This window comes from Hemitrygon akajei, chromosome 4, assembly GCF_048418815.1.
Source record: "Hemitrygon akajei chromosome 4, sHemAka1.3, whole genome shotgun sequence".
NCBI lineage: Eukaryota > Metazoa > Chordata > Chondrichthyes > Myliobatiformes > Dasyatidae > Hemitrygon > Hemitrygon akajei.
In genome coordinates this window covers 165359189-165386375 of record NC_133127.1, presented here as the reverse complement: position 1 = coordinate 165386375, position 27187 = coordinate 165359189, and the positions used below count along the sequence as shown (strand labels likewise).

At 39.8% G+C, this 27187-nt stretch overlaps 1 protein-coding gene across 4 annotated transcripts in view; it reads left to right on the top strand.

Annotated features, from left to right (window-relative positions):
• Positions 1 to 27187, top strand: part of stard13b (StAR related lipid transfer domain containing 13b) — a 426906-nt gene that overhangs the window by 160586 nt on the left and 239133 nt on the right. For all 4 annotated transcript variants that reach the window (XM_073043870.1, XM_073043873.1, XM_073043872.1 and 1 more), the window contains one exon: positions 21549 to 21582. In XM_073043870.1, the coding sequence (XP_072899971.1) occupies positions 21549 to 21582 (34 nt within the window). The remainder of the gene's footprint in view (positions 1 to 21548; positions 21583 to 27187) is intronic.

Here is a 27187-nt window from a genome sequence, read left to right as displayed (position 1 = left end):
CAGAAATCTGCCGCTGGAATGTTCATTCCAGACATATAAAAAACACAGTGAGTGGGTGTTTGAAAACAACTGCCAGAACAATTCTCAGGGATAAAATCCAGTCCTATATTACAGCAAAATATTACATGTATAAAGGCCAAGGGCAAAAATCACAAGTGCTGTGTATGTCACATTCCTGAAATCATATGGAATGTCTACACATTAACTGATGAGAACCTGCACTTTCCATTTCTTCTAGCACTTTTCAACTATTAAATCAGTGACTACTTTACAAATGAAATTAAGAACCACATAATATTATTTATTTATTTACACCTGCATTAATTTACAATCAAATTGACATTCTACAGCCTATAGCCCTGTGAGTCAGTCTTATAAGACCATAAGACATAGGAGCAGAATTAGTCCATTTGGCCCATTGAATTCACTCCACCATTCCATCAAGGCTGATTTATTAACCCTCTCAACCCCATTCTCCTTCCTTCTCCCCATAACCTTTGACCTATCAACTTCTGCTTTAAGTATTCCTGATGACTTGGCCTCCAAGGCCATCTATGACAATGAATTCCGCAGATTCGCCACCCTCTGTCGAAAGAAAGTCCTCCTCATATCTGTTCTAAAGGGACATTCTTATATTCGGAAGCTGTGCCCTCTGGTTCTAAACTCCCCCACTACAGGAAACATTTTCTCCATGTCCACTGTACCTATATAGAATATAATTTATTACTCACATTGGAGACAGTTTCATGTGTGACATCTTGAGGCTGAAATATTACAGAGAAAATATTAAGAAACAAAAAGAAAATGTGTCATTGCTAGAAACTGAAATCAAAATTCAATGCTGAAACTATGTGCGGATTACTTGGAATCTAAACATTAAAGAAAGTTTGGAGTTTAATTAAGACTTTTCATCGGGTGAAAGATCTTATTCAATTACTGAATTTGTCTTCTAATGGGACAAACTGTATATGTCTTGTTTTATGATATTTCCTTTGTGTTCCATTCCTTCTCCTGTGGGTCCCCTGAGAGAGTAAAATGGACCATATGAACTAAGATTTTACGATGAACTAGCAAGTTATTGCCCCAGAGCATTCTACTACAAATGACAGGAAATGTGGTCGCGAACAGAAGTCCAAAAATAGACAGAGATTTCTATCAGCTCCCAATCCTCTAATCTTGACAGCATTATCAAATCATTACGGCCAGACAGTAAAAATGACTCCCTTGAAGCCAGGATAAGGATGCACAGTATGGTTTTTGCTGGGGACTCAATAACAGAGATTCCTTTCTCTCCTTTTTTTCAAAAAGTAAAGACGATGGTAGTAAATTAATACATTTGGAACCTTGAGACAGAAGAGAGAATATATAATGCTCCAGCCTTTGGATAGGCTGGTAAGAAGTTGAATGAGATTTGCAAAAGAGAGTGAGTGGTATGTAAAGTATTATCTCAGAGATAATGAGGGACTCTGGAAACTGATTTGAGATGCAAAAACCCCAAAGAATAGTTTTCTTTTACAAATTTAATATTTCCTGTTCAGTGTTTTCTGTCTGCATCTGTTATCTTCTGTATTTATTGGGATGTAGTCATTAGGACCTACTGTACAATAACAACTTTTACAAGATACACACTCATACAGGTATATGGATAGGAAAGATTTATAGTGGTATGTAGCCAAATGCAATCAAATTGGACTATCCTAGATAGTCATCTTACTGGCGTGGGCAGCTTCATGCTGTACACTATGATTCTAATGTATGTAAACGGGATTAGTGTAAATGGGCAAAAAAAATGATCAACATGGATGTGTTGGGCTGTGCCCTATGACACTGTCTCCTGGCTGCAGCCTGTCAGATTCCAAGCTGCATTTGAGGACTAGAGAGGAGGCAAGAAGCAATTTAAGTCAAGTCAAGTCAACTTTTATTGTCATTTCGACCATAACTGCTGGTACAGTGCATAGTAAAAATGAGACAACGTTTTTCAGGACCATGGTGTTACATGACACAGTACAAAAAATAGACTGAACTACATAATAAAAAAAACACAGAGAAAGCTATACTAGACTACAGACCTACATTGGACTGCATAAAGTGCACAAAAACAGTGCCGGCATTACAATAAATAATAAACAGGACAGTAGGGCAAGGTGTCAGTCCAGACTTCTGTATAGAGGAGTCTGATAGCTTGGGGGAAGAAACTGTTATATAGTCTGGTCGTAAGAGCCCGAATGCTTCGGAGCCTTTTCCCAGACGGCAGGAGGGAGTAGAGATTGTATGAGGGGTGCATGGGGTCCTTCATAATGCTGTTTCCTTTGCGGATGCAGCGTGTAGTGTAAATGTCCGTGATGGCGGGAAGAGAGACCCCGATGATCTTCTCAGCTGACCTCACTATCCGCTGCAGGGTCTTGCAATCCAAGATGGTGCAATTTCTGAACCAGGCAGTGATGCAGTTGCTCAGGACGCTCTCAATGCAACCCCTGTAGAATGTGATGAGGATGGGGGTGGGAGATGGACTTTCCTCAGCCTTCGCAAAAAGTAGAGACGCTGCTGGGCTTTCTTTGCTATGGAGCTGGTGTTGAGGGACCAGGTGAGATTCTCCGTCAGGTGAACACCAAGAGATTTGGTGCTGTTTACAATCTCTATCGAGGAGCCATCGATATTCAGCGGGGAGTGGTCGCTCCGTGCCCTCCTGAAGTCAACAACCATCTCGTTTGTTTTGTTCACATTAAAAGACAGGTTGTTGGCTCTGCACCAGTCCGTTAGCCACTGCACCTCCTCTCTGTAAGCTGACTCGTCGTTCTTGCTGATGAGACCCACCACAGTCGTGTCATCGGCGAACTTGATGATATGGTTCGAGCTGTGTGTTGCAGCACAGTCGTGGGTCAGCAAAGTGAACAGCAGTGGACTGAGCACACAGGTGTTCAGGCCCAATAGGCTCAGCTTTCCAATCAGTTTCTGAGGGATGATTGTGTTGAATGCTAAACTGAAGTCTATGAACAGCATCCGAACGTATGTGTCTTTTTTGTCCAGGTGGGTTAGGGCCAGGTGGAGGGTGGTGGCAATGGCATCACCTGTTGAGCGGTTGGGACTGTACGCAAACTGCAGGGGGTCCAGTGAAGGGGGCAGCAGGGTCTTGATATGCCTCATGACGAGCCTCTCGAAACACTTCATGATGATGGATGTAAGTGCAATGGGACGGTAGTCATTTAGGCAGGACACTGAAGACTTCTTCAGCACGGGAACGATGGTGGCGGCCTTGAAGCACGTTGGAATGGTGGTGCTGCTCAGGGAGATGTTGACGATGTCAGTGAGAACATCTGCTAGCTGGTCTGCACATCCTCTAAGCACTCTACCAGGGATGTTGTCTGGTCCAGCAGCATTCTGTGGGTTGACCCTGCACAGGGTTCTTCTCACGTCAGCCACGGAGAGACACAGCACCTGGTCATTCGCAGGAGGGGTGGACTTCCTCGCCACCACGTCATTTTCCGCCTCAAACCGGGCATAGAAGTTAAAGCCTTCGGATATAACTTAAGAATTCAACGAAGGTCTGAGACTTAATGAAACTAATCAGGAGCCTTTTGGGTGAAATCAGAGAGATCAGAGGAATTGGAAGATTGCAAAGGGCAAGAACGATTTGGAAACAGCAAGTGACATCAGAAACATTAGAGAGGATGTTATGTTAATATTCCTAATGAACATTAAAGAGATGTTAGAAACAATAGCAAGAGGCAAGTGGATTCAAATTACCTGGTTCCCCACCAGCACTCACCATGCACCCACCCTCTCCAAGTTATTTTCCTGAAGCTTGGACAACTTACCAAATGAGAGATTGTTTTTATAGTAGCGGATATATCTGGGTATATGTTGTAATTGCTTTGTTCCCCACCCAGCTACAATCTTGGGGCATTTGGCTGCTCATCAAACATTCATCATTTGCAATTTGGTGGGTGCAAGGTGGGTGGTCTGGGTTTTGTTTTCAGGTTTTTAACAATTTAACAATCCTTACTCAAGACAGTTGATTTATTTTCAAATATTGGAAAATTCTCTCAATACTTGAGAAAAAAAATCACTTTAAGTCCAAATGGAATTGTTTTGATTTTGTTTGCTTTGCTGTAAACATATATACAATAAACAACAAAAGGGATGTGGCAAATAGTTTTACATAAAGATCATGTATTACATCTTGACTTTATGTATGAGAAATTGACTTCAATGGAAAATAAAATCAAACTCTTTGGGCATCACTGGAACAGAGTCACTACTGCTACCTCTGTTACATTAACTAAATTCACGTCCTGAACCCCAGCTCCCACTCAGACGTCCGCATCGTTTGCCTTACTTTGTTCCAATGATGCCCAATGAAAGCAGGGGAAACAAAACCTTATCTTTCAGCCACTCATATTATTAGCCTTACAGACAAAGCTGGATTCAAGAATTTCAGATAATCAGTATTTCCAACCTTGACATCCCGCATTTTAAACATGTATAGATTTTTTTAAACTGTTTTTGGCCTCTTTTCTGCTGTTAATTTTATACTTCTCTAGTTAACGCCCTCTGCAGACCTAGTTTTGTTATTTATTACCGTAAATCCCTTTTTCACCTTCTTTTGCCCTGCTCCATTATCCCTTTGATCACCACAATATATCTTCCCCTCTTGTTCTCTCTTCCCAACCTTACTGTGCAATTAAAGTGGATTACCTTTAATTGTTCCTGATTTTCATGTGAGGTAATGAAGTCTGTTTCTCACTCTGTGGGATTGTAGCTTTTTGTTATTATTATGTAATTTACAGTACTGTGGCTGCAAAACGAATTTCACATATGCCAGTGATATTAAACCTGATTCTGATCAGTGGCTTTAGTTCAATTTTAAGATAGTTATGGAGAAAGGACATATCCACAGTTTAAAGTCTTAAATTGGGACAAGGCTAATTTTGATGGCATTAGATAGGAATATGCAAAAGTTGATTGAGAGTGGTTGGAAGTAGATAAATAAACATCTGGAGAAGCTCAGCAGATCAGGCAGCATCTATGGATGGGAATAAATAGTCGACATCTAGGCCCGAAACGTCGACTGTTTATTCACATCCATAGATGCTGCCTGACCTGCTGAGCTCCAAAAGCACATTGTGTGTATTGCCCTGGCAAGTTGGAGACCTTTTGGAAATGACATATAGGGAATTTAGGGCCTATGTGTTCCCGTCACAGGGAAGGGCAAAGCTGGCAGGATTAGGGAACTCTGGATGGCAAAAGATATTGAAGTTCTGGTCAGGGACAGAAGCCTTATGTCAGGTATTGGCAGATGGGATGAAGCAAATACCTTGACTAGTGCAGTATAAGGGATGTAGGGATTATGCTTAAGAAGGAAATCACAAGGGCAATAAGGAAATATGAAATATTCTTGGCAGATGTGGTAAAGTAAAACCCTAAGATTCTATATTTATGTTTATTAAGAGCAAAAGGGTAACTAGGAAAAGAACATGTCCTCATATGGATCAGTGCAGTCATTTATGTGTGTAATTACTAGAGAGAGATTAGGCCTTAAATGAATAGTTTCCATTTGTATTTACCATGGTGAAGGTCATGAAAGCTAGGGAATTAAGGAAGATAATAGTTATGTCCTGAAACAGATCAATATTATGAGAGAGGAGGTACTGCTGATTTTGAAGTGCATAAAAGTGAAAGTAGCCAGGGCAAAACAGATGTACCCAAGATCATTGTATGGAAAGGTATGGGAAGAAAATTCTGGAGCCCAATAGAGAATTGTTAGCCACAGGTGAGGTGCTGGAACACTGGAGGGTGGCTAATGTTGTATGTTTATTCAAGGAAGATTATAAGGACAAGGCAGATAACTACACGCCTGCGAGCCTAACTTTAGTGTTGGCTAAGATGCTAGAGAAGAACCTGAAAGCCAAGGATTGATGTACATTTGGAAAGGCAAGCACTGATTAGAGATAGCAAGCGTGATTCTACCAGAGGGAAATTATACATCACAAATTTAATTGAATTTTTGAAGAGAAGACTGTGAGGATTTGTGATGGCAGGGTTGTAGACGTTGTCTATATAGACAAAAGAAAATCTGGCTGAGACCCTTCAGAGAGGGTTAGATCACTTAGCATCTAAGCTAGGCAACTAATACGAAACTGGCTTGTTGAAAGGAGTCAAACTGTGGTAGTGGAAGGTTGCTGTTTCAAACTGGAAGCCTATCATCAGTGAAGTACTTCAGGGATTAACACTGGGTCTCCTGCTGTTTCTTACACAGCATATATCAACAATTTGAGTGAGAATGCAGGTGGCATGATTAGTAAGTTTGCAAATACCGAAATTGGAGGCATGGTGGGCAGTGAAGGTTATCTAAGATACACCTGAGACATAAAATCTAAGGTATTGCAATGTACTACTGCCTCAAAACAACAAATTTTATGACTATGTCAATGATATTAAACTGGGGTTACAACAGGTTCTAGATCAAGTGAGAAAATGGGAAGTTTGGCAAAGAAATTGCAGGTGGAATTCAACTCAATGCAAAATAATCAATTTTGGGACGTTAAGCAGGGCAGGCATACACAATGAATGACAATACCTTTGGAAGTTTGTAGAACAGTGAGATTTGGTGGTATAAGAACATAGTTCCTTTAAAGTGATAATACAGGTAGCTGAAATGGTGGGAAAAGGTATATGCCATGCTCCCCTTTATTGGAGGAGGCACTGAGTACAGGAAATGGGATGTCCTGTTACAACAATGTCCAGGTCTGCTATACTGGTGACTATACCATAGGAGGAATATGGTTTAATTAGAGAGGCTGCAGAACCGCTTCTACTCCTCCATCTTCAGATATATGAGCTGTCCATCAATCCATGAACACTACCTCATTATTGCTTTTTGCACTGTTTATTTATTTTGTATCATAGACATTTTTAGCTCCTGCCTTGTACTTCTGCTGCAAAACAGCAAATTTAATGCCTTTTGTCAGTGATAATAACCCTAATTATGATTCAAGATGCTGCTGGGATTAGAGGGCTTGAGTTATAAGGAGAGATTAAATACCTGAGACAGTTATCCCTGGAGTGAATGAGGCTGAGAAGTAACCTTATAGAGGTTTATAAAACCATAAGGGGCAGAAATAAGGAGAATGGTCCTACACTGGGAGAGTCAAAAACTAAAGAGCACGGGTTTAAGATGAGAGTGAAAGACTTAAAGGGGATTTGGGGAATAGTTTTTCACGCAGAGGGTAGTGGGTATATGAAATATTTAAACGATATTTAAACAGGTATATGAATATGATAGTTTAGAAAGATATGAGTCAAATGCAGGCAAGTGGGACTAATTCAGGAAATCACTTTGGACGGCATGAGTTAGTTAGGCTGAAGGGCCATACTGCATTACTCTATGGCTCTATTACTATGCTTGGCAAAATCTTGGCAAGCTAGTGCTTATTTTTACATTATACTAACTACTTACTCATCACAGATTGCATTCCACATATATCATATCTGACCATCCTTTATTTGCCTAGAAGCATAGCCTTTTACAGATTATGCAATAGTTCAGATACTGACCTGAAATGCACTCACCATTTGCTGCCAGTCCAGAAGAGAATCACTGAGTGGTTCTGGATATCCCAAGGCTAACCAGCAGGATATATTTCAAACTTGGCCCCTCAGTTTTGCACCAGACATATTGGTGTGTCAGATATGGACCTGTTCAATCTGAATAGAGGTCACTTACCCAGATGGGTAAAAAAGAAAGTAAGTATGATTTTTGTATTTTAATTTAATTTATTATTTTCAGTTAATTTATGCCAGGTAAGTGTGCTTTAATTAGATTGATTTTATACATGTTAATTATTTAATTACATTTCAATTCTTATACTGCTTATGGATCTGAGAGCCATTTAGAAAGTTGAAAAAGTCTTCGGAAGCAGCAAAATATCAGAAGGTCACCAAGGCAGTCTGAGTGGGGCCTCAGAAACCGCAAGCTGAGGCTTAATTATTGCTTGGGGACCAGTACAGTTTTTGGAACAGTTATAATACAAGCCTTTGGGAAATTCCTAGTTGCCTAATTTCTCTTTGGAATTGTTTTTTTTTAAATTGAATTCTGAAGTGGTGTAAATTCTGGATCCTGCCATCTAATCTCTAGACCTTGGTCTTTTTCTAAGCCCATGCTAAATACGTAACCACAATCCAGCTGCAGGTCTGGCCCTGACTTTTTCTCTCATTTTGTCATTTATTAAATCAAGCAATACATTGACTAGATTTTCACCAGTGACTTTGATTGGTACTTCTAAAAGCAAATAAAAACTATTGCTCCTCAATTTCCCTGTCTCTCAAGTTACGATAAAGTTATTGAAACAATAGTCGGTCATCTAATATTGCAATAGAAACTATTCCAATATCTAAGCAAATGAGTTTGCAAAATTAATGAAAAGGAAACAGCATGATTAGGGAATAACTTTTGTAGTCACATTCATTAATTACTTAAGCGAATGAAACACTGTGCATTCAATGGAGGAATGGCTGAGGAAAAGGCCACAGAGCAGCCTTTTCCAGGGAGCATTTGGTCAATGAACAAAGTATACAAGGATGAGGCATGACTTCACTGAAGAATAGAGTATGGTGGAAAACGCTCAGTGCTCTCAATCTAGATGTTAACTATAACAAAAGAAGCAGCAAGAACTCAAGAGAATTCTTTTAAGTGTACTGTTTTAATATGCACTCCCTAGCATTAAGTAAAAATGGCCTAGGTAGAAGAGAAGTGGCACCAGCTAAGGGGTAGGATAAGTAGGGGTGGTCAGTCTTATCAAAACTCAAGGGAGGTTAAAAAGGTGGGAAGGTAGCTTTATGGCTATCATAGCTGGGTTATCATCAGTTGAATGACTGGGCCTCAATAGCACCAGTGTCCTCTGAGGGTGGGGAGTGTTTGATTGGGGTCATGTTGGGATCTCAAGGATAGAATGTAGGTCTGAAAGGTGGGTAGGATTTTGAGGTTCATGTTCAAGCATGGAACGCTTCTGATTGCGTCCAGTGGGTGTGTGTGCTCGGGTATCGGGCCTGAGGAGGATGCGATTATGAATGGGGCTGATCAGGGATTTAGGGGACAATAAAGATTCAGTGTTGGAGCCTGGTACTAAGAGGAAAGGTTTGGGGCGCAGAGATTCAGTTCCATGAGTTAGGCCATACATAGAAAGCTAGAGACAAAAAATTCACACATTAACCAGAAACCTAAATCAAACTCCAAAATATCTATAAAGTGTTTAGTTAAAAAGAAGTGATTAAGCAAAATTTGGATTTAAAGGAGAACTCACAATGCAAAAACTTAATAGGAAGTCAAGAATTACTACGGCTTCAGTATGTAAGCTACAACATATTGAGATAAATTACTAAGGAGGGGTAATTTTGTAGGATTCAAACTTGCCACACACGCATTCTAAAATAAATATGCATCTATCTGGTATGTCAGACAGGAGGTGGATGTTGCAAACTTCTTGTTAGCCTTCATCTGAAAACCTCTTGTTTTTTGACAGAACTGAATATTACAATATTCCAATAATACAATATTACAAACTATCTGTGGTTTGAAGGTAGGAAATTTGCAATCTCCTCCACAGAGCCAAAGCAGGAGAGGAGCCTTAACATAGGAGATGAATGGAGTTCTGTAAAAGAGGATGGAGAGATAACGTAGAAGGTTGGGGGAGATAACTTAAACCAAACTGTTTGTTTTGATTAACAGAAGCAATCCTCTTAATGACTGCAGGTTAGACACCCTATGCTGAATTCCACTGGATGGTCTTTGCCTTGCTCATAACATTTGATAATTACATCATAGTCTTGTATAAGCAATAGGACTCCAACCTGTAAAGCTTAAAGAGCTAAGTGTCATGACCGCTAATTACAGGCCTTGAGAAAAAGAACATTGAACTGCAACAATGAGGATAGGGTGTAAGTCGTAAACTCCAAATGTTTTCTGCATTATTGATGCGGTCCTGATAATTGAGGTGGAAATCAATAGTTTGTTCTCCATATTTCTTTCCTGTTTCTTTCCTATCCCTAAATTTATTTTATTGCCTATGTTCTTTTTCAAGTCATTTCTTTTCAGAATCAGAATCAGATTTAATATCATTAGCATGTGTCATGAAATTTGTTAACTTAGCAGCAGCAGTACAATGTAATACATGATAAAATGGTGGGGTGGGAAGGGAAGATAAATAAATAACAGTATGTGTGTATGTATATATATATGTGTGTGTGTGTGTATATATATATATATATATGTATATGTATGTGTGTATGTATGTATATGTATTATATGCAAAAGATAAATTGAAAAATAGAGCAAAACAGAAATAATAAAAATGAGGTAGAGTTCATGGGTTTAATGTCCATTTAGGAATCAGATGGCAGAGGGGAAGAAGCTGTTCCTGAATCACTAAGTGTGTGCCTTCAGGCTTCTGTACCTCCTACCTGATGATAATAATGAGAAGAGGGTATGTCCTGGGTGATGGGAGTCCTTAATGATGGGCACCACCTTTCTGAGACAGTGCTCCTTGAAAATGTCTTGGATACTACGGAAACTAGTACCGAAGAATGAGCTGACTGATTTTACAATTTTCTGTAGCTTTTGATCCTATGCAGTGCCATCCTCCCCTATACCAGAGAGTGATGCAGCCTGTCCGAATCTTTTCCATAGTACATCGTCGAAGTTTTTGAGTCTCTTAAGTAACAAGTCAAATCTTCTCAAACTCCCAATGAAATATAGCCACTGTCTTGCCTTCTTTATAACTGCATTGATATGTTGGGACCAGAGATCCTCAGAGATCTTGACACCCAAGAACTTGAAGTTGCTCACTGTCTCCATTTCTGATCCCTCTATGAGGATTGATTCATGATCCCTCATCCTACCCTTTCACCATCACCTCTGTGGTCTTACTGATGTCAAGATCAAAGTTGTTGCTACACCACTCAACTAGTTGGTATATCTTGCTCCTGTATGTCCTCTCATCTCCATCTGAGATTCTCCAAACAATGGTTGTATCATCAGCACATTTATAGATGGCATTTGAGCTATACCTAACCATACAGTCATGGGTGTAGAGAGAGTAGACAGTGAGCTGAGCACATATCCCTGAGGTGTGCCAGTGTTGATTGTCAGTGAGGAGGATAAGTTATCACCAATCTGCACAGATTGTTGACTTCTGGTTAAGAAGTCAAGGATCCAATTGCAGAGGGAGGTACAGAGGCCCAGGTTCCATAGTTTATCAATCAGGATTGTAGGAATAATGGTGTTAAACACTGAGCTATAGTCAACCATCAGCATCCTGACATAGGTGTTTGTATTGTCCAGGTGATCTAAGGCCGTGTGAAGAGCCATTGAGATTGCATCTGCTGTAGGCCCATTGTGGTGATTGGCAAACTGCAGCCTGTCCAGCAATTTTCCTTTTATATTGCCCTCTAGAGAAGCTGAAACCTACATTTTAACTCCTCACAGCCATGAGGTGGCTGAATCAACTTCAGTCTCCATATAAAACCAGTTGCCTAAATTATCCTTTATTGACAAAATGAAATTAAGTGCTGATGGCACAGGCACTTTTCCTCCTATAAGAAAATCTATTGTATCGATAAAGAATATTAACTTTTTAATGTTTACTTAATAATTCATTCTGATATCCTAATAATACATTTTATTTAAAGTTGAGATCATTGAGAACACCAGTAAAAACAGTAAATGTAGCTTTATGAATGTTGTGAAGTAACAGAAATAACAAAATTCTGTTATCCCCAGGAAGAAAATTGAGTTATTCTGATTTCTGTTTTTTTTTTAATTTGAAAATTATGTAAGTCATACAAGGAGGTTAGATTGTGAACTACATGGGGCAACCAAAATACGAATGAGTGCACTGCTGAGGATGGTAATCTAACCTTAAACAACATTCCCTCCGCCTAAAATTACTGGACATTTTCTCACTACAAAATCCACGTTGTTTTATCAGTTTCTTTGTTCTTTAACTCCAATTGCTTGACTCTGTCATTTTCGTTCCAGAAGTCTTAAAACAGATGTATCCCAACAGTTCATTGACCTGAAACATTTGTCCTGTTTTCCTCTTCACAGATGCTACCTGACTGCCTGAGAATGTCTAGAATTTCCGGTTTTAGTTTGTATTACCTTACTACATTCAATCATAATGTGTTTATCATTTACTCTAAAACCATCACTAACAACCCTAGTTTTGCAAGCATCAAAGATTAAGGCTTGCACTATATGGGAAGTTTACATACAGTATGTTTCTGGTAACTCTGATATAACAATGATAAAACACATTTTGCTGTGGATCTCTCTTCTCAAGTGCTAACCAATACATTTTTGCACAGCTTCATGGTGTGGAGGTGTGGTCTCAAAGGAGCAGTGGTCTCAACAAAGATAATTAGGATATGTACAGACTAAACACATTAAAGGCAGACTGACAAAACTGGGCTTTGAACTCTGAAACTTCTATGACTAATTTTTCCTGTGTGAGTTTCTTGTGCTTGGGAATCCTACGTACCGACTGTGATTTGAATGCCTGAATTGGGAAAGCTTTCAGCAAAAAGATGTTGCAGGAGATAGAAAGAAAACCAAATACAGTTTGAACTACTTCAAATTAGCCCATCTTTGTCTGAATTACTGTATATAAATGAATAAAAATACAACATAATTGTGAAGTGATTACATTCATTCAATGTGTTAGTGCAATAGTTTTCAGTTAATTGGGACATATCAGGACTTGTACATTTTGGCCCAATTAAATGGTTGGCCCAGTAAGCCAAACTTTCATGGAAATAGTTAGAATGTGTATAAAAGACTAAGTATCACTTTACTGAGTAACAACTTATGTACTTAAAAGAAATGCAGAACAAATTAGAACACTAACAATGCTATTATAGCACTATAAAACTATAGTTCGTAATAGTTATTGATGGCTGAATTCATCTAGTATACATTTTTTATTGATAGACTGTAAATAAACAGAATCAGTGCTAATTGCAGTACTTTTAAATTCTTTGTAGTTGCTAACTTGTTGAAGTAGTGAAATCAATTCATTTTCACTCCCAGCTGTTTCTGGCATGTCCAGGCCTGAAAGCTTGAAACTGCAGTGAGCAAAACAGTTCTGAAAGGTCTTACTGCTTATTTCTCACCAACTATCAGAGACAAAAGTCACTGCTTCATGAACATAAACACACACAACTGATGCTATTTCAAAGCTGTTCACTCTAAGCATGATGCAGTAGTCAACAGCCACACAAGTGCAACTGACACCAGTTACAAACTTTGGTAATATCAAAGTGGTATAGAGTCCTAAATAAATGAGGGGAATCTTGGCTATTTTCTGAATTAGTTTTTGTTCTGGAAGAATTTTCCCAAATAAGTGACTGCCCTGATTAACTAATGGCCCAATTAACTAGAATCCACTGTATTAGTATTTTTATGTGTAAATACGATGCATTGTCCCAGTGTTTTTGTACCTTTCGCCTGGTACAAAAGAAATTTAAGCATTCTTTTGTAGCTATTCCTCATCCAATATGTAGCATGAGTTGTGCAAGACTCTTCCAATTTATTTTTTCAGGTAGACTTTCTACAGTATCAGAAAATGTATTTTTAATGCCATACTTCAGGACCCTCATTAGGCAGATTCCTCAGATGTAAATCGTATCAAACTAGAACATCCTGCATATCCAACAAGAGTACTTGTTTCCAGTTATGAGTCATAAAGTAATGCAGCATGGAAACAGACCCTTTGGCCCAACCTGTCCATGACAATCATAGTGCCCATCAAGCTAATCCCCTTTGCCCCTCTAAACTACTCCTATCCATGTACTTAAAATTAGGTTATTGTACCTTCCTCACAGGTAATTTTTAAATCTTTAACCTCTCTTCTTAAAGCTATGTCTTTTAATTTTTAGTTCCCCTTCCCTGGGAAAAAGAGTGCGCCTACACACCTCATAATTTTATACACTTTGATAAGGTCAACGTTCAATCTTCCACATCCAAGGAATAAAGTCCTAGCCTACCCAATCTCTCTATAATTCAGGCCCTTGATTCCTGACAGCTTGCTCTGCACTCTTTCCCATTTAATGTGTCCATAAGACCATAAGACGAAGGAGTAGAGTTAGGCCATTCAGCCCATCAAGTTTGCTCCACCATTTCATCATGGCTTATCCATTTCCTTCTCAACCCCATTCTCCTGCCTTCTCCCTATAACCTTTCACACCCAGACTAATCAAGAACCTACCAACCTCCACCTTAAAAGCATCCAATGACCTGGCCTCCACAGCTGCCTGTAGCAATGAATTTCAAAGATTCATCACCCTCTGGCTGAAGAAGTAACTCCCCATCTCTGTTCTAAATAGACGTCCCTCTATAAGTCTGTGTCATATGGCCCTAGACTCCCCCACCACAGGAAACATCCTCTCCACATCCACTCTATGTAGGCCTTTCAACATTCAATAGGTTTCAAAGAGATCCTCTTCCCCAATCTTCTAAATTCCAGCAACTAAAGGCTCAGAGCCATCAATTGTTCCTCTTACAATAAGCCTTTCATTCCCGGAAGCATTCTTGTGAACCTCCCATGAACCCTCTCCAACGTCAGCTCATCCTTTCTTAAATGAATATCAGAATACTCCAAGTGATGCCTCACCACTTCCTTATAAAGCCTCAGCTTTACATCCTTGTTTGTATATTCTAGTCCTCTCAAAATGAATGCAAACATTACATTTGCCTTCCTCACCACAGACTCAACCTGAAAATTAATCTTAAGGGAATCATGTATGAGGACTCCCAAGTCCCTTTGCACTTTTGATTTTTGAATTTTTGCCCTGTTTAGAAAATAGTCTATGCTTTTATTTCTTCTACTAAAGTGCATTACCATACTGTACCTGACACTGTATTCCATTTGCCACTTTCTTGCCCAGTCTATTAATCTGTCCACATCTTTCTGCAGCCTCCCTGCTTCCTCAACACTACCTGCCCCTCCACCTATCTGTGTATCGTCTGCAAACTTGGTCACAAAGCCAACAATGCCATCATCCAAATTATTGGCATACAATGTAAAAAGAAGTGGTCCCAACACTGACCCCTGCAGAACACTACCAGTCACCAGCAGCCAATTAGAAAAAGCTCCATTTATTTCTACTCTCTGCCCCTGTCCATTAATATACATTCTAGTATCTTTTCTGTAATACCATTGGCTCTTATTTTGTTAAGCAGCCTCAGGAGTGGCACCTTGTCAAAGGACTTCTGAAAATTCAAGAAGCAACATCGACCAGCTCTCCTTTGTCTACCCTGCCTGTTATTCCCTCAAAGATTTGTCAGGCAAGACTTTGGCCTATTTTAACATGTGCCTACACGTACCCTGAAACCTCTTCCTTAATAATGGATTCCAACATCTTTCCAACCACTGAAGTCAGGCTAACTGGCATATAATTTCCTTTATCCTGAATCCCTCTCTTTTTACACAACATCCACCAATTCTCCTTTGTCTATCCTGCTTGTTTTTCCCTCAAAGAATTCCAACAGATTTGTCAGGCAAGATTTTTCCTTAGGGAAACCATGTTGACTTTGGCCTATTTTATCATGTGCGTCCAAGTACCCTGAAACCACATACTTAGCAATCAACTCCAACACCTTCCCAACCACTGAGATCAGGCAAAATAGCCTGTAATTTATTTTCATTCTGCCTCCCTCCCTTCTTGAAGAATGGAGTGACATTTGCAATTTTCCAGTCATACAGAACCATTACAGAATCTAGTGCTTCTTGAAAGATCATATTAATGCCTTCACAATCTCTTCAGCTACCTCTTTCGGAACTCTGGGGTGTTCCAGGTAACCTCTTTATCCTCAGACCTTTTGGGTTCCCAAGCACCTTTTCCCTTTTAATAGCAACTACACTAACTTTTGCCCCCTGACACTCCTGAACTCTGAAATACTGCTTCTTATCTTCCATAGTGAAGAATGATGCAAAATACTTATTCAGTTCATCCACCATCTCTTTGTCCTCCATCATCAGCTCTCCAGTGTAACTTTCTAGTGGTCCAAAATCTACTCTAACCTCTCGTTTATTCTTTACACATCTGAACCAACTTTTGGTATCCTCTTTGATATTGTTGGCTAGCTGACCTTCATATTTCATCATTGTGGGAAAGTTATCAGATAGGGTAAATGCAAGCAGGCTTTTTCCACTGACGTTGGGTGGAACTACAACCAGACGTCATGGATTAAAAGTGAAAGGTGGGAAGTTTAAGGGTAACATGAGGGGAGATTTCTTCACTCTGAGGGTCATGAGAGTGTGGAATGGGCTGCCAACAGAAGCAGTCCATGCAAGCTCAATTTCAACATTTAAGAGAAGTTTGGACAGGTACATGGGTAGAAGGGATATGGAGGGCTATGGTCCTGGTGCAGGTTAATGGGAGTAGGCAGTTTAAATGGTTTCAGCATGGACTAGATGAGCTGATGGGTCTGTTTCTGTGCTGTACTTCTCTAAGATTCTATCTTTTCCCCTCTTGTGGCTTTTTGGTTGCCTTCTGTTGGTTTTTGAGTTTTTTCACAATCCTCTAACATCCTTCTAATTTTTGCCCTAATACATGCTCCCTCTTTTGCTTTAATGTTGGTTTTGACTTCCCTTGTCAGCTATGGTTGCATCAACTTGCCTTTAGAATACTTCTTCTTTGGGGTGTATCTGTCCTGCACGATCCAGCTTGCTCACAGAAACTCCGGCCATTGCTGTTCTGCTGTCATCTCTTCCAATCAACTTTGGCCAACTCCTCTCTCATGCCTCTGTAATTCCCTTTATTCCATGAATATCTGATTTTACCTTCTCCCTTTCAAATTGCAGGGTGAATTCTATCATATTATGACCACTGCATTCTAAGGGTTCCTTTACCTTGCTGTCTAATCAAATCTGGTCCATTACACAACACCCAGTGCACAAAAGCTGATCCCCTAATGGTCTCAGTCACAAGCTGATCTAAAAAGCCATCTTGTAGGCGTTCTACAAATTCTTTCTCTTGGGATCCAGCGCCAATCTGATTTTCCGAATCTACTTGCATATTGAATTCCCCCATGACAGTCGTAATATTGTCCTTTTGACATGCCTTTCCTGTCTCCCATTGTAATTTATAGCTAACATCCTGGCTACTCCCATCAGGGTCTTTTTACCCTTGCAGTTTCTTAACTCTACCCACAAGGATTCTATATCTTCTGAACCTGTGTCACCTCTTTCTAAGGGTTTGATTTCATTTTTATTCCAACACAGCCACAACACCACCTCTGCCTACCCGCCTATCCTTTCGATACACTGAGTATCCTTGGAAATTAAATTCCCAACTATAAAATTCTATAATTGGGAAACCAGAACTATACAAAATACGCCAAGTGTAATTTCACTAAGGTCCTGTACAACCACACAATTGTAGCATAACATTCCATCTTCTATACTCAGTGCCCTGATTGATGAGGGCCAGCATGCCAAATGCAGTTTCCACCATTATGACCAGCAGTAAGACTGCTTTCAGTGTTACTGTACTCTTAGATCCCTCTGTTCCACAGTACTCCCCAGGCTGCAATCATTCACTGTGGAATTCTTAACCTGGTCTGACTCCCCAAAATACAACTCTTTGCACTCAGCCAAATTGATAACCACATGGCAATCATTGGCTGATCAAGGTGGCCCCTGTAATTTTTAATAATGGAGATCAATTCTTGATAAAGCTGATCTGGCCCATTGTAAAGAGTAGGTGAAGCTCTTTAGCATTGGTTGTGGACCTCTCTTGGAAAGGGTACTCCACAGACTTGAAAGACATCAGAAATTCATTGCAAACCATCTCAACTGTCTTTACTGTAAAGTGGCTAAAAAAAAATAATGTTTGTGACTTGTTGTAAGAAAGAAAACAAGGGCCTTTCTCCGAAATTCATAAACTAAGCTGCTTTTTCCACCTTAATTGATATTCTGAATGGGCTAACCAGGTATTCGACTGACTCAAATAAACAGTGTTAATTGACAAATTAAAGGGCCAAATAGAAGTATGAACTGCTGTTTAACATTGGAGCATCCTTATTCTGGATTTATTTCTCAAATATTTTCTGTGTTTAATGTTTTCTTTCTAGTCCTATTCATATTTAATAATTTGAGAATGGATCAGCTAACCATAGAACCATTGAACCATAGAACATTACAGCACAGAAACAGGCCTTTTGGCCCTTCTTGGCTGTGCCAAACCATTTTTCTGCCCAGTCCCACTGACCTGCACCTGGACCATATCCCTCCATACACCTCTCATCCATGTACCTGTCCAAGTCGTTCCGAAATGTTAAAAGTGAGCCCGCATTTACCACTTCATCTGGCAGCTCATTCCACACTCACACCACTCTCTGTGTGAAGAAGCCCCTCCCCTAATGTTCCCTTTAAACTTTTCCCCCTTCACCCCTAACCCATGTCCTCTGGTTTTTTTCTCCCCTACCCTCAATGGAAAAAGCCTGCTTGCATTCACTCTATCAATACCCATCATAATTTTATATACCTCTATCAAATCTCCCCTCATTCTTCTACACCCCAGGGAATAAAGTCGTAACCTATTCAACCTTTCTCTGTAATTCAGTTTCTCAAGTCCCGGCAACATCCTTGTAAACCTTCCCTGCACTCTTTCAACCTTATTAATATCCTTCCTGTAATTCGGTGACCAAACCTGCACACAATACTCCAAATTCGGCCTCACCAATGTCTTATACAACCTCACCATAACATTCCAACTCTTATACTCAATACTTTGATTTATAAAGGCCAATGTGCCAAAAGCTCTCTTTATGACCCTATCTACCTGTGACACCACTTTTAGGGAATTATGTATCTGTATTCCCAGATCCCTTTGTTCTACTGCACTCCTCAGTGTCCTACCATTTACCTTGTATGTTCTACCTTGGTTTGTCCTTCCAAAGTGCAATACCTCACACATGTCTGCATCAAACTCCATCTGCCATTTGTCAGCCCATTTTTCCAGCTGGTCCAAATCCCTCTGCAAGCTTTGAAAACCTTCCTCACTGTCCACTACACCTCCAATCTTTGTATCATCAGCAAATTTGCTGATCCAATTTACCATATTATCATCCAGATCATTGATAAAGACGGCAAATAACAATGGACCCAGCACTGATCCCTGTGGCACACCACTAGTCACAGGCCTCCACTCAGAGAAGCAATCGTCCACTACCATTCTCTGGCTTCTCCTATTGAGCTAATGTCTAATCCAATTTACTACCTCACCATGTATACCTAGCGACTGAATCTTCCTAACTAACCTCCCACACGGGACCTTGTCAAAGGCCTTACTGAAGTCCATGTAGACAACATCCACTGCCTTCCCTTCATCCACTTTCCTGGTAACCTCCTCGAAAAACTCTAATAGGTTGACCTACCACGCACAAAGCCATGTTGACTCTCCCTAATAAGTCCCTGTCTATCCAAATACTTGTAGATCCTATCTCTTGGTACTCCTTCCAATAACTTACCTACTACTGACATCAAATTTACTGGCCTATAATTTCCCGGATTACTTTTAGAGCCTTTTTTAAACAACAGAACAACATGAGCTATCCTCCAATCCTCTGGCACCTGACCCGTGGATACCGACATTTTAAATATATCTGCCAAGGCCCCTACAATTTCAACACTAGTCTCCTTCAAGGTCTGAGGGAATACTCTGTCAGGTCCTGGGGATTTATCTGCTCTGATTTGCCTCAAGACAGCAAGCATCTCCTCCTCTTTAATCTGTATAGGTTCCATGACCTCACTACTTGTTTTCTTTATTTCCATAGACTCCTTGTGAGTTTCCTTAGTAAATACAGACACAAAAAACCCATTTAAGATCTCCCACATTACTTTTGGTTCCATATATAGCCAATCACTCTGATCTTCAAGAGGACCAATTTTATCCTTTACCATCCTTTTGCTCTTAATATACCTGTAGAAGCTCTTAGGATTATCCTTCACCCTGACTGCCAAAGCAACCTCATGTCTTCTTTTAGCCCTCCTTATTTCTTTCTTAAGTATTCTGTTGCACTTTTTATACACCTCAAGCACCTTATTTGCTCCTCGTTGCCTATACCTGTCATATATCTCTCTCCTCTTCTTTATCAGATTTCCAATATCCCTCAAAAACCGAGGTTCCTTCCTTATTCTTATTCACTTTGCCTTTAATCCTGACAGGAACATACAAACTCTGCACTCTCAAAATTTCTCTTTTGAAGGCCTCCGACTTACCACATCCTTGTCAGAGAACAACCTGTCCAAATCCACGCTTTTTAGATCCTTTCTCATTCCTTCAAATTTGGCCTTTTTCCAGTTTCGTACCTCAACCCGAGGACCAGATCCATCTTGATCCATGACCAAGTTGAAACTAATGGTGTTATGATCACTAGACACAAAGTGTTCCCCTACACACAGTTCCGTCACCTGTCCTAACTCGTTTCCTAATAGGAGATCTAATATTGCATCGTCTCTAGTAGGCACCTCTATATATTGATTTAGAAAACTTTCCTGAACACATTTTACAAACTCTAACCCGTCTAGACCTTTAACAGTATGGGAGTCCCAATCAATATGTGGAAAATTAAAATCCCCTACTATCACAACTTTATGTTTTCTGCTATCTCTTTGCAGATTTTCTCCTCCAATTCTCGCTGACTATTGGGAGGTCTACAATACAACCCCATTAATGTAGTCATACCTTTCCTGTTTCTCAGCTCCACCCATATGGCCTTGGCAGATAAGCGCTCTAATCTGTCCTGCCTGAGCACTGCTGTAACATTTTCCCTGACTAGCAATGCCACCCCACCCCCCCACCCTTCATCCCTCTGCCTCTATCACATCTGAAACATAGGAAGCCTGGAACATTAAGCTGCCAGTCCTGCCCCTCCTGTAGCCAAGTTTCACTAATGGCTACAATGTCATAATTCCATGTGTCAATCCATGGCCTCAGCTCGTCTGCCTTTCCCACAATACTCCTCGCATTGAAATAGACACCTCAGAAGATTATTACCACCACACACAACCCTTCTATTTCTGACTTTGCATGAACTTTTAACATCATTTATTTTCACCCCTGCTCCACTATCTGCTCTGGCACTCTGGTTCCCATCCCCTGCAAATCTAGTTGAAACTCTCCCCAATAGCACTAGCAAACCTCTCTGCAAGGATATTGGTCCCCCTGTAGTTCAGGTGTAACCCATCTCTCTTGTGCAGGTCCCACCTGCCCCAGAAGAGGTCCCAATGATCCAAAAATCTGAAACCCTGCCCCCTACACCAGTTCCTCAGCCACATGTTCATACATTTAACTTTCTGTCTCAGCCATCTTGGATTTGATTAGTAACATGTTTATCACTGATCTTTTATCCAGTGTTTGTCTCATGGTTTAATTCTTTGCCTGGACAGTTCTAGACATCAGGTCTGTCCTCAGCTGCGTTAGCTTTCAAGCTCATCTGGGCCATTGTTGGGTTAAACTGAAAGTTCTCTTTTTTCTCTCTCTTTTCTTAGGCGCTGCCACTGAAGTTGAGCCAGGAGACAGCTGGTGAGTTTGATTTCTTTTGAGCCTCACAGTCTGAGCACATTTCCTTAGATACAATAATATCTAATGGATTTTGCATGTGACAATAAAAGTGCAGCCATTTCACTGCAGGTTTGTGCTGGGTGGTATTGAGACAATTCATTGTACCAATTTTGTACTCAGTTGTAAAGACTTCAAAAGCAGAAATGTTGTTTTCTGTTAGACTACGGGTTGGAAAGCATTTTAAGACTAGAAGGCTCTAGACAATTCTAGATTTGCCTTTCTTTTTCATGTTTACCTAAGTTGCCATTTTGGTGGAAATGATTGAAATTAATTATTGAATTGCAGCACATTGAATTTATTTGTTTATTTTTAAGATAGAAATGTCTTAATTTGACACTTCATAGTTCATAAAAGAAGGTACTGGCATGGTCCTAATTTACAGAATGAATACTGCAATTTATAGAAAATACTTCTGTGTTTTAAATGATCCAAAGTCTAGAATAATTTCCAGCCTGACAGAATCAGGACAGGATTTTTTTTGTGCCATTTTAACCGAGTTAAACTGGTGGATTTTTTTTTCATTTGCTTTTGGAAGACAAAAATTATTTCAGTGTTTCCTGTGCTCCTTCAGTATCTATATCCTGGTACTACATATGCTGGACAGCTTTCGGGGACCTTTTGCACAGATTCTGTGTTGTATGTTTACCTTATGATCTCACATAGTAAATAAATTAATAGGAAGAGGACAAAGTACATCCAGTAGTTTAACTTGCCTGTTGTATGTAGTAACATTATTGACTACACAAATCTTAGCTGCTTTACACTTATTTGCACTCCATTTATCTAAAATCACTGCCTTCAGAGGCAGGGCTGAAACGTAACAATGGCATTGCTGCCAAAGGAACAGATCAACGCAGTTAGAGGTAAATTTGCTCCCTAGCTGGAGGAGCAAAGTGCCAGAGGTGATGACGTGTGCTGCTGGTAATTCCATGTACAGTATTTCTGGCTTTGGATAGATTGACCTATGCAGGCAAGCAGTCTTATTTTATTTAGTTGTCCAATGTAGGCAATCTCTTAACCATTGTGAGCTTTACATAAGTTCAACCTCCGGCAATTGCAAAATATTTTGTGTGATTATTGATGCTCGAACTTTCAAGTTTGAGCAGTGACACCCTATTTCCGCTTGAAGAAATTCAGCAGTGAATTATACTGTATGATTCATTTCTATTATGGGAATTAATAAGTCATGTTTCATTAAAGAGGTTGTTGTGGACAATCTGATCATGATCATGAGAAACAGATATGATCGATTCTGCACAAGAGTGAACGAACACTTTAAGATTCAGATTTAAACTCGAGCTTAGACTGATTAAGCAGATTGGATTCCCTATCTGCTTGCAAAGCAATGTTATATGAAAGGAATTTGGGCTCTCTCAATCTATTTCTTCCCTTTCAGACCAACTCAGTTATTGCACTGTGTTTTGGACCCATGGTGATAAGTTAATTGACAATTTCATTCAGAAAGGCCATAGGAATACTGTAAAAGATTGAAAATAGAAGTCTCATACTAACACAGATAGTTTGATTTTCAGGGGTTGATTGGAGTAGAGGCATCTCTGCACCCACTGGGCTACACCATTCCTGGGGATGTGCAATACTTACAATCAATGCCCTAAAGGGCTGGAGTTTCATTTACTCAATCTCACCTTAATGAGGCCACCGTCAGTCAGAGTTCACCATGGATACTGCGTCCTAGATACCCAATCCTGGGCAGTGCAATATGGAGAACAAGCTGTTGCCCAAGTAGCAAGCTCCGCCTCTCCACGCATCTGATGAACCCAAAGGAACAGCAGAGACCGATACAGCTTGGAACCAGCCACATTGTAAGAGTTGCCAGTCAACATTGAACTCAATGTGAGACTGCCTTAGGGGCTGCAGCTCTGAATTTTTCCCTTGGAGTTTACTCCCGAAGCCTTCTCCATGAGTGGATATAGCTGTAAGACAGCGGAGGTTTGAGATCAGAGTTTTCGTTCTTCTAGATGAGCTGCCAACCACAGCTAACAAACCCCGCCTGCCCAAAATGAACACAAAACTTAAATACCATAAACATAAAGGAACCTTGGGCATGTTCAAAGTATCCTTATGCCTAGTACCGATGAAGTTATCTCCTGTCTCAGTCTTCATATAACATTGTACACTCTAGGAACTTCTATAACTACTTTTATCAGGCTACTTCTCCAATCCCACTACTGGCTGCTGGCAGTCATCCTGGCGAATTTCTCCAGGATTTTTCTCTGGCATTGTGTCTGCACGAACGCTGGAAATAGTCAAATGAGATACAAATGGAAAAGCACTTTTAACGCATATCTCTTAATTAACACCAGAGCTATGCTGGGCAATGGCAACTCAGTTACGCTTTCAGCATTCAGTATTGTTATGGGGAGTAGTGGGCCTCACAGTGTGAATACCTCTGGAAATTTGACATAATCGAATCCAGTTTTCTCCTCAATAATGGCTAGTGGTTTAATAGTAGTAGTTTTGTTTTATTTCATTTTAATACTTCTGGAAAGGCCTGCATTTAAGGCCTGATTGCCCCCAAGAAGGCAAAGGTGAACCCGCTGCAGCCCTATTGTAGAAAGTACTCCTCCAGTGCCACAGGCAAAAGGTTCCACAGTTTAGATCCAGCATCAATGAAAACCAATATTAAATCAGGTTGGTGTGAAATTGCAAGTGTTCCTGTGCACCTGCTACCCTTGATATTCTTGGCATTCAGGATATGGGTGTGGGAGGCATTATTGCAGCAGTTTGGGCAAATATTGTTAGTGCTTTTTGTGGATGGCACACACTGCAGGTAGCATTCATTGATGGGCTGGATGCCTTTGGACAACTCAGGATGTTCTCTGTGTGTTAAAGTTCAGACACAGAGGATGGGGAATGAGAATAACAGAATACATTGAACTCACATGGTTCCTTCCCAATATTTGAATATATTCTGGAGGAACTCTGCAAGTTAGGTAGCAGTTATGGAGGGGAATAAACAGTCAATGTTTTAGACTGAGACTCTTCATCAGGACTCACAGATTCTGCCTGACATGTTGAGCTGCTCCAGAATTTTCTGTATATTGCTCAAATTTTCTAATATCTGCAGAATATCTTGTATTTGTATTTGATTGGTCAGTTTTTCATTAAAGTTTGAATATGGGACACACAAAAACATGATGCCAGATGATCAAATAGAATAGAATTTGTGAGGAAGAAAATCCTCTAGTACTTTTCACAATTATTTTTTTAAATTTTAACCTTTCAGCAAGCAAGTGCAGTATGTTGAGGGTTTGAGCCTGTTTAAACAACTACCGGTAAGCATTTTATAACATCTCCAATGCTCTCAAGTTTTAAACAACTCACAACAAAACTGAAGAAACTTACTGTTGTAATAGTCAATATTCTGCTGTTTGTTCTACCTGCTATATCACAATTAAGTGAAAGAAAAATGACACACAGCTTTGCATATTACCCTTTTCTCATTACTACCATCAGCAAGGAGGTACAGGAGCTTCTGTAGCATATGCCAGTGATTCTGATTCTGAAGACACATACCCATTGTTTTAGGAAAACTATCAGATATCTGAATGTCACTTTTTTACATCATTTATCTATTTTTAAATATTTCTTATTGTAACTTAGAGTAAACTTTTATATATTGTACTGCTGCTTCAAAACTACAAATTTGACAACATATGTCAGTGATAATTTGTTGTGGCACGGTAGCATAGTGGTTAGCATCACATTATTACAGCGCCAGTGCCCCAGGTTCAATTCCACCGTTGTCTGTAAGGAGTGTGTCCATTCATCCCATGACTGCGTGGGGTTTCCACCAGATGCTCAGTTTCTTCCCACATTCCAAAGACATATAGGTTAGTAGGTTAATTGTTCACATGGGTGTACTTCGGCAACCTGGGCTCATTGGGCCGGAAGGGCCTGTTATCGTGTTGCATCTCTAAATAATCTAGATAAATAAATCTAATTCTGAATTCATTGCCTATTTACAGTTTCTAATAAATTGCTTGCAACCAAATAACTATACAATTCACAGAGCCACAGTGCTGAGTTACAATCCACCATAGGCCAAGAGGGTTATTATTCACAGTGACCTCCTGCTGCTTCTCATCCCAGCATCTCACATGGCAAAATCTGCAATTTGAATCTAATGTACCAAGTGATGAGTGAAGCAAATCGCCACAGATTATTTTAACTTATCCCATTGTGGATGGCAGACATTCAGAAGAATGTCAACACTTCAATAGCTAACTTCCCAGTCAGTCCAAACGCCCTCCCGTGCAAACATTCCCAAACAGTTCAGGTTACTCAGCTGTCACTCCAGCTCTAAATAAAGGTTTACAATTAACTAATCATAATCATTAAGTTGTTTAGAAACATTGACATTTGATAGTTGAAAGAAGGTAGCCTGGTAACTTTAGAACTTAGTGTTTACTACCTCTCCAAGGTGGCCCTGTTTCAGTACCAGCACTGCCAGAGGTGTTCACTTCTCTTGGAATTAGGTATGTTTTAGTATTGTGGTAAGGTTTTGGATTTTTTTTTTTTTGGTAATTTGTATTCAAACTTTCTTTCTCTAAAGCAAAGTAAATTTGTAAAAATGTTTTATAAACCATTGATGTATTAGTTGAAATGCGTATACATATGCACTGGACATTGGGTGGATCCCCGCTCCAGTTGCTGTCTACCTGCACGCACTTGGGCCAGATGTGGAAGGCTGATCAAATTGATCCTGAAACACCATGTTGGTCTTCCTGACTAAAAAAGAATATATTTTTTTAATCTTAAAATAGGCAGGAGGAAATTTAGGACTTATTTAGGACTAAGGATAGTGAATTTTTTGAGTTTTCTAGCCAGAGGGTTGTAGAAGTTTAGTCCAAATGTTTAACTGAGTGAATGCTTTGCTTAGCCAATAGTGATGCTGACGAATGTAGCAGGAAGTTTTATGACTGTGATGGGATAAGCGGGGATACTTGTGAACAAAACAAAGCCACATTTTGTGATAATGTTACATTGAGGCAGCTTGTGGTGGAGGGAAAGGAGGGTGTCAAGGATAAACCTTCAGCAGATTATGGCATGAATTCAGGAACCAGTCAACTACATTGGTACCCAGGTGGACTGTTGTGTATCTAATATTTCAGTCTTTTGAGTAATAATGTAAATATATTGTTTGATTAAGCATTCTTTGTTGTCTACATAATTCATTCTAGGTTATATGTAAAGGTACATGATTGGCATACATCATCACACCACCATGTCAAATGTGCACACCTCACCACAGTAAAAACAAAGAATACGCCTTTTTCCTGATCTTCTGTGTTTTTCTTCCAATTAGTTTTGGAGTTACAAAACATAACAGTGGCAATGAATAAGTTTTTAAATGAACCTGAGATGACTACCTATCTGTTGAAGTGCAGCAAGACATCCGTCTTGGGAAAGGGTGCAACACGTTTTTTTTTCTTCGCAAGGAGTGAAAAATGGTCAAGTTAAAAAAGAAGTCAGAAACTGGACAAAATTCATGAGTTCATAAACAGTGAGTACCACATAATAATAAGTAAAAAGCAGAAATGGC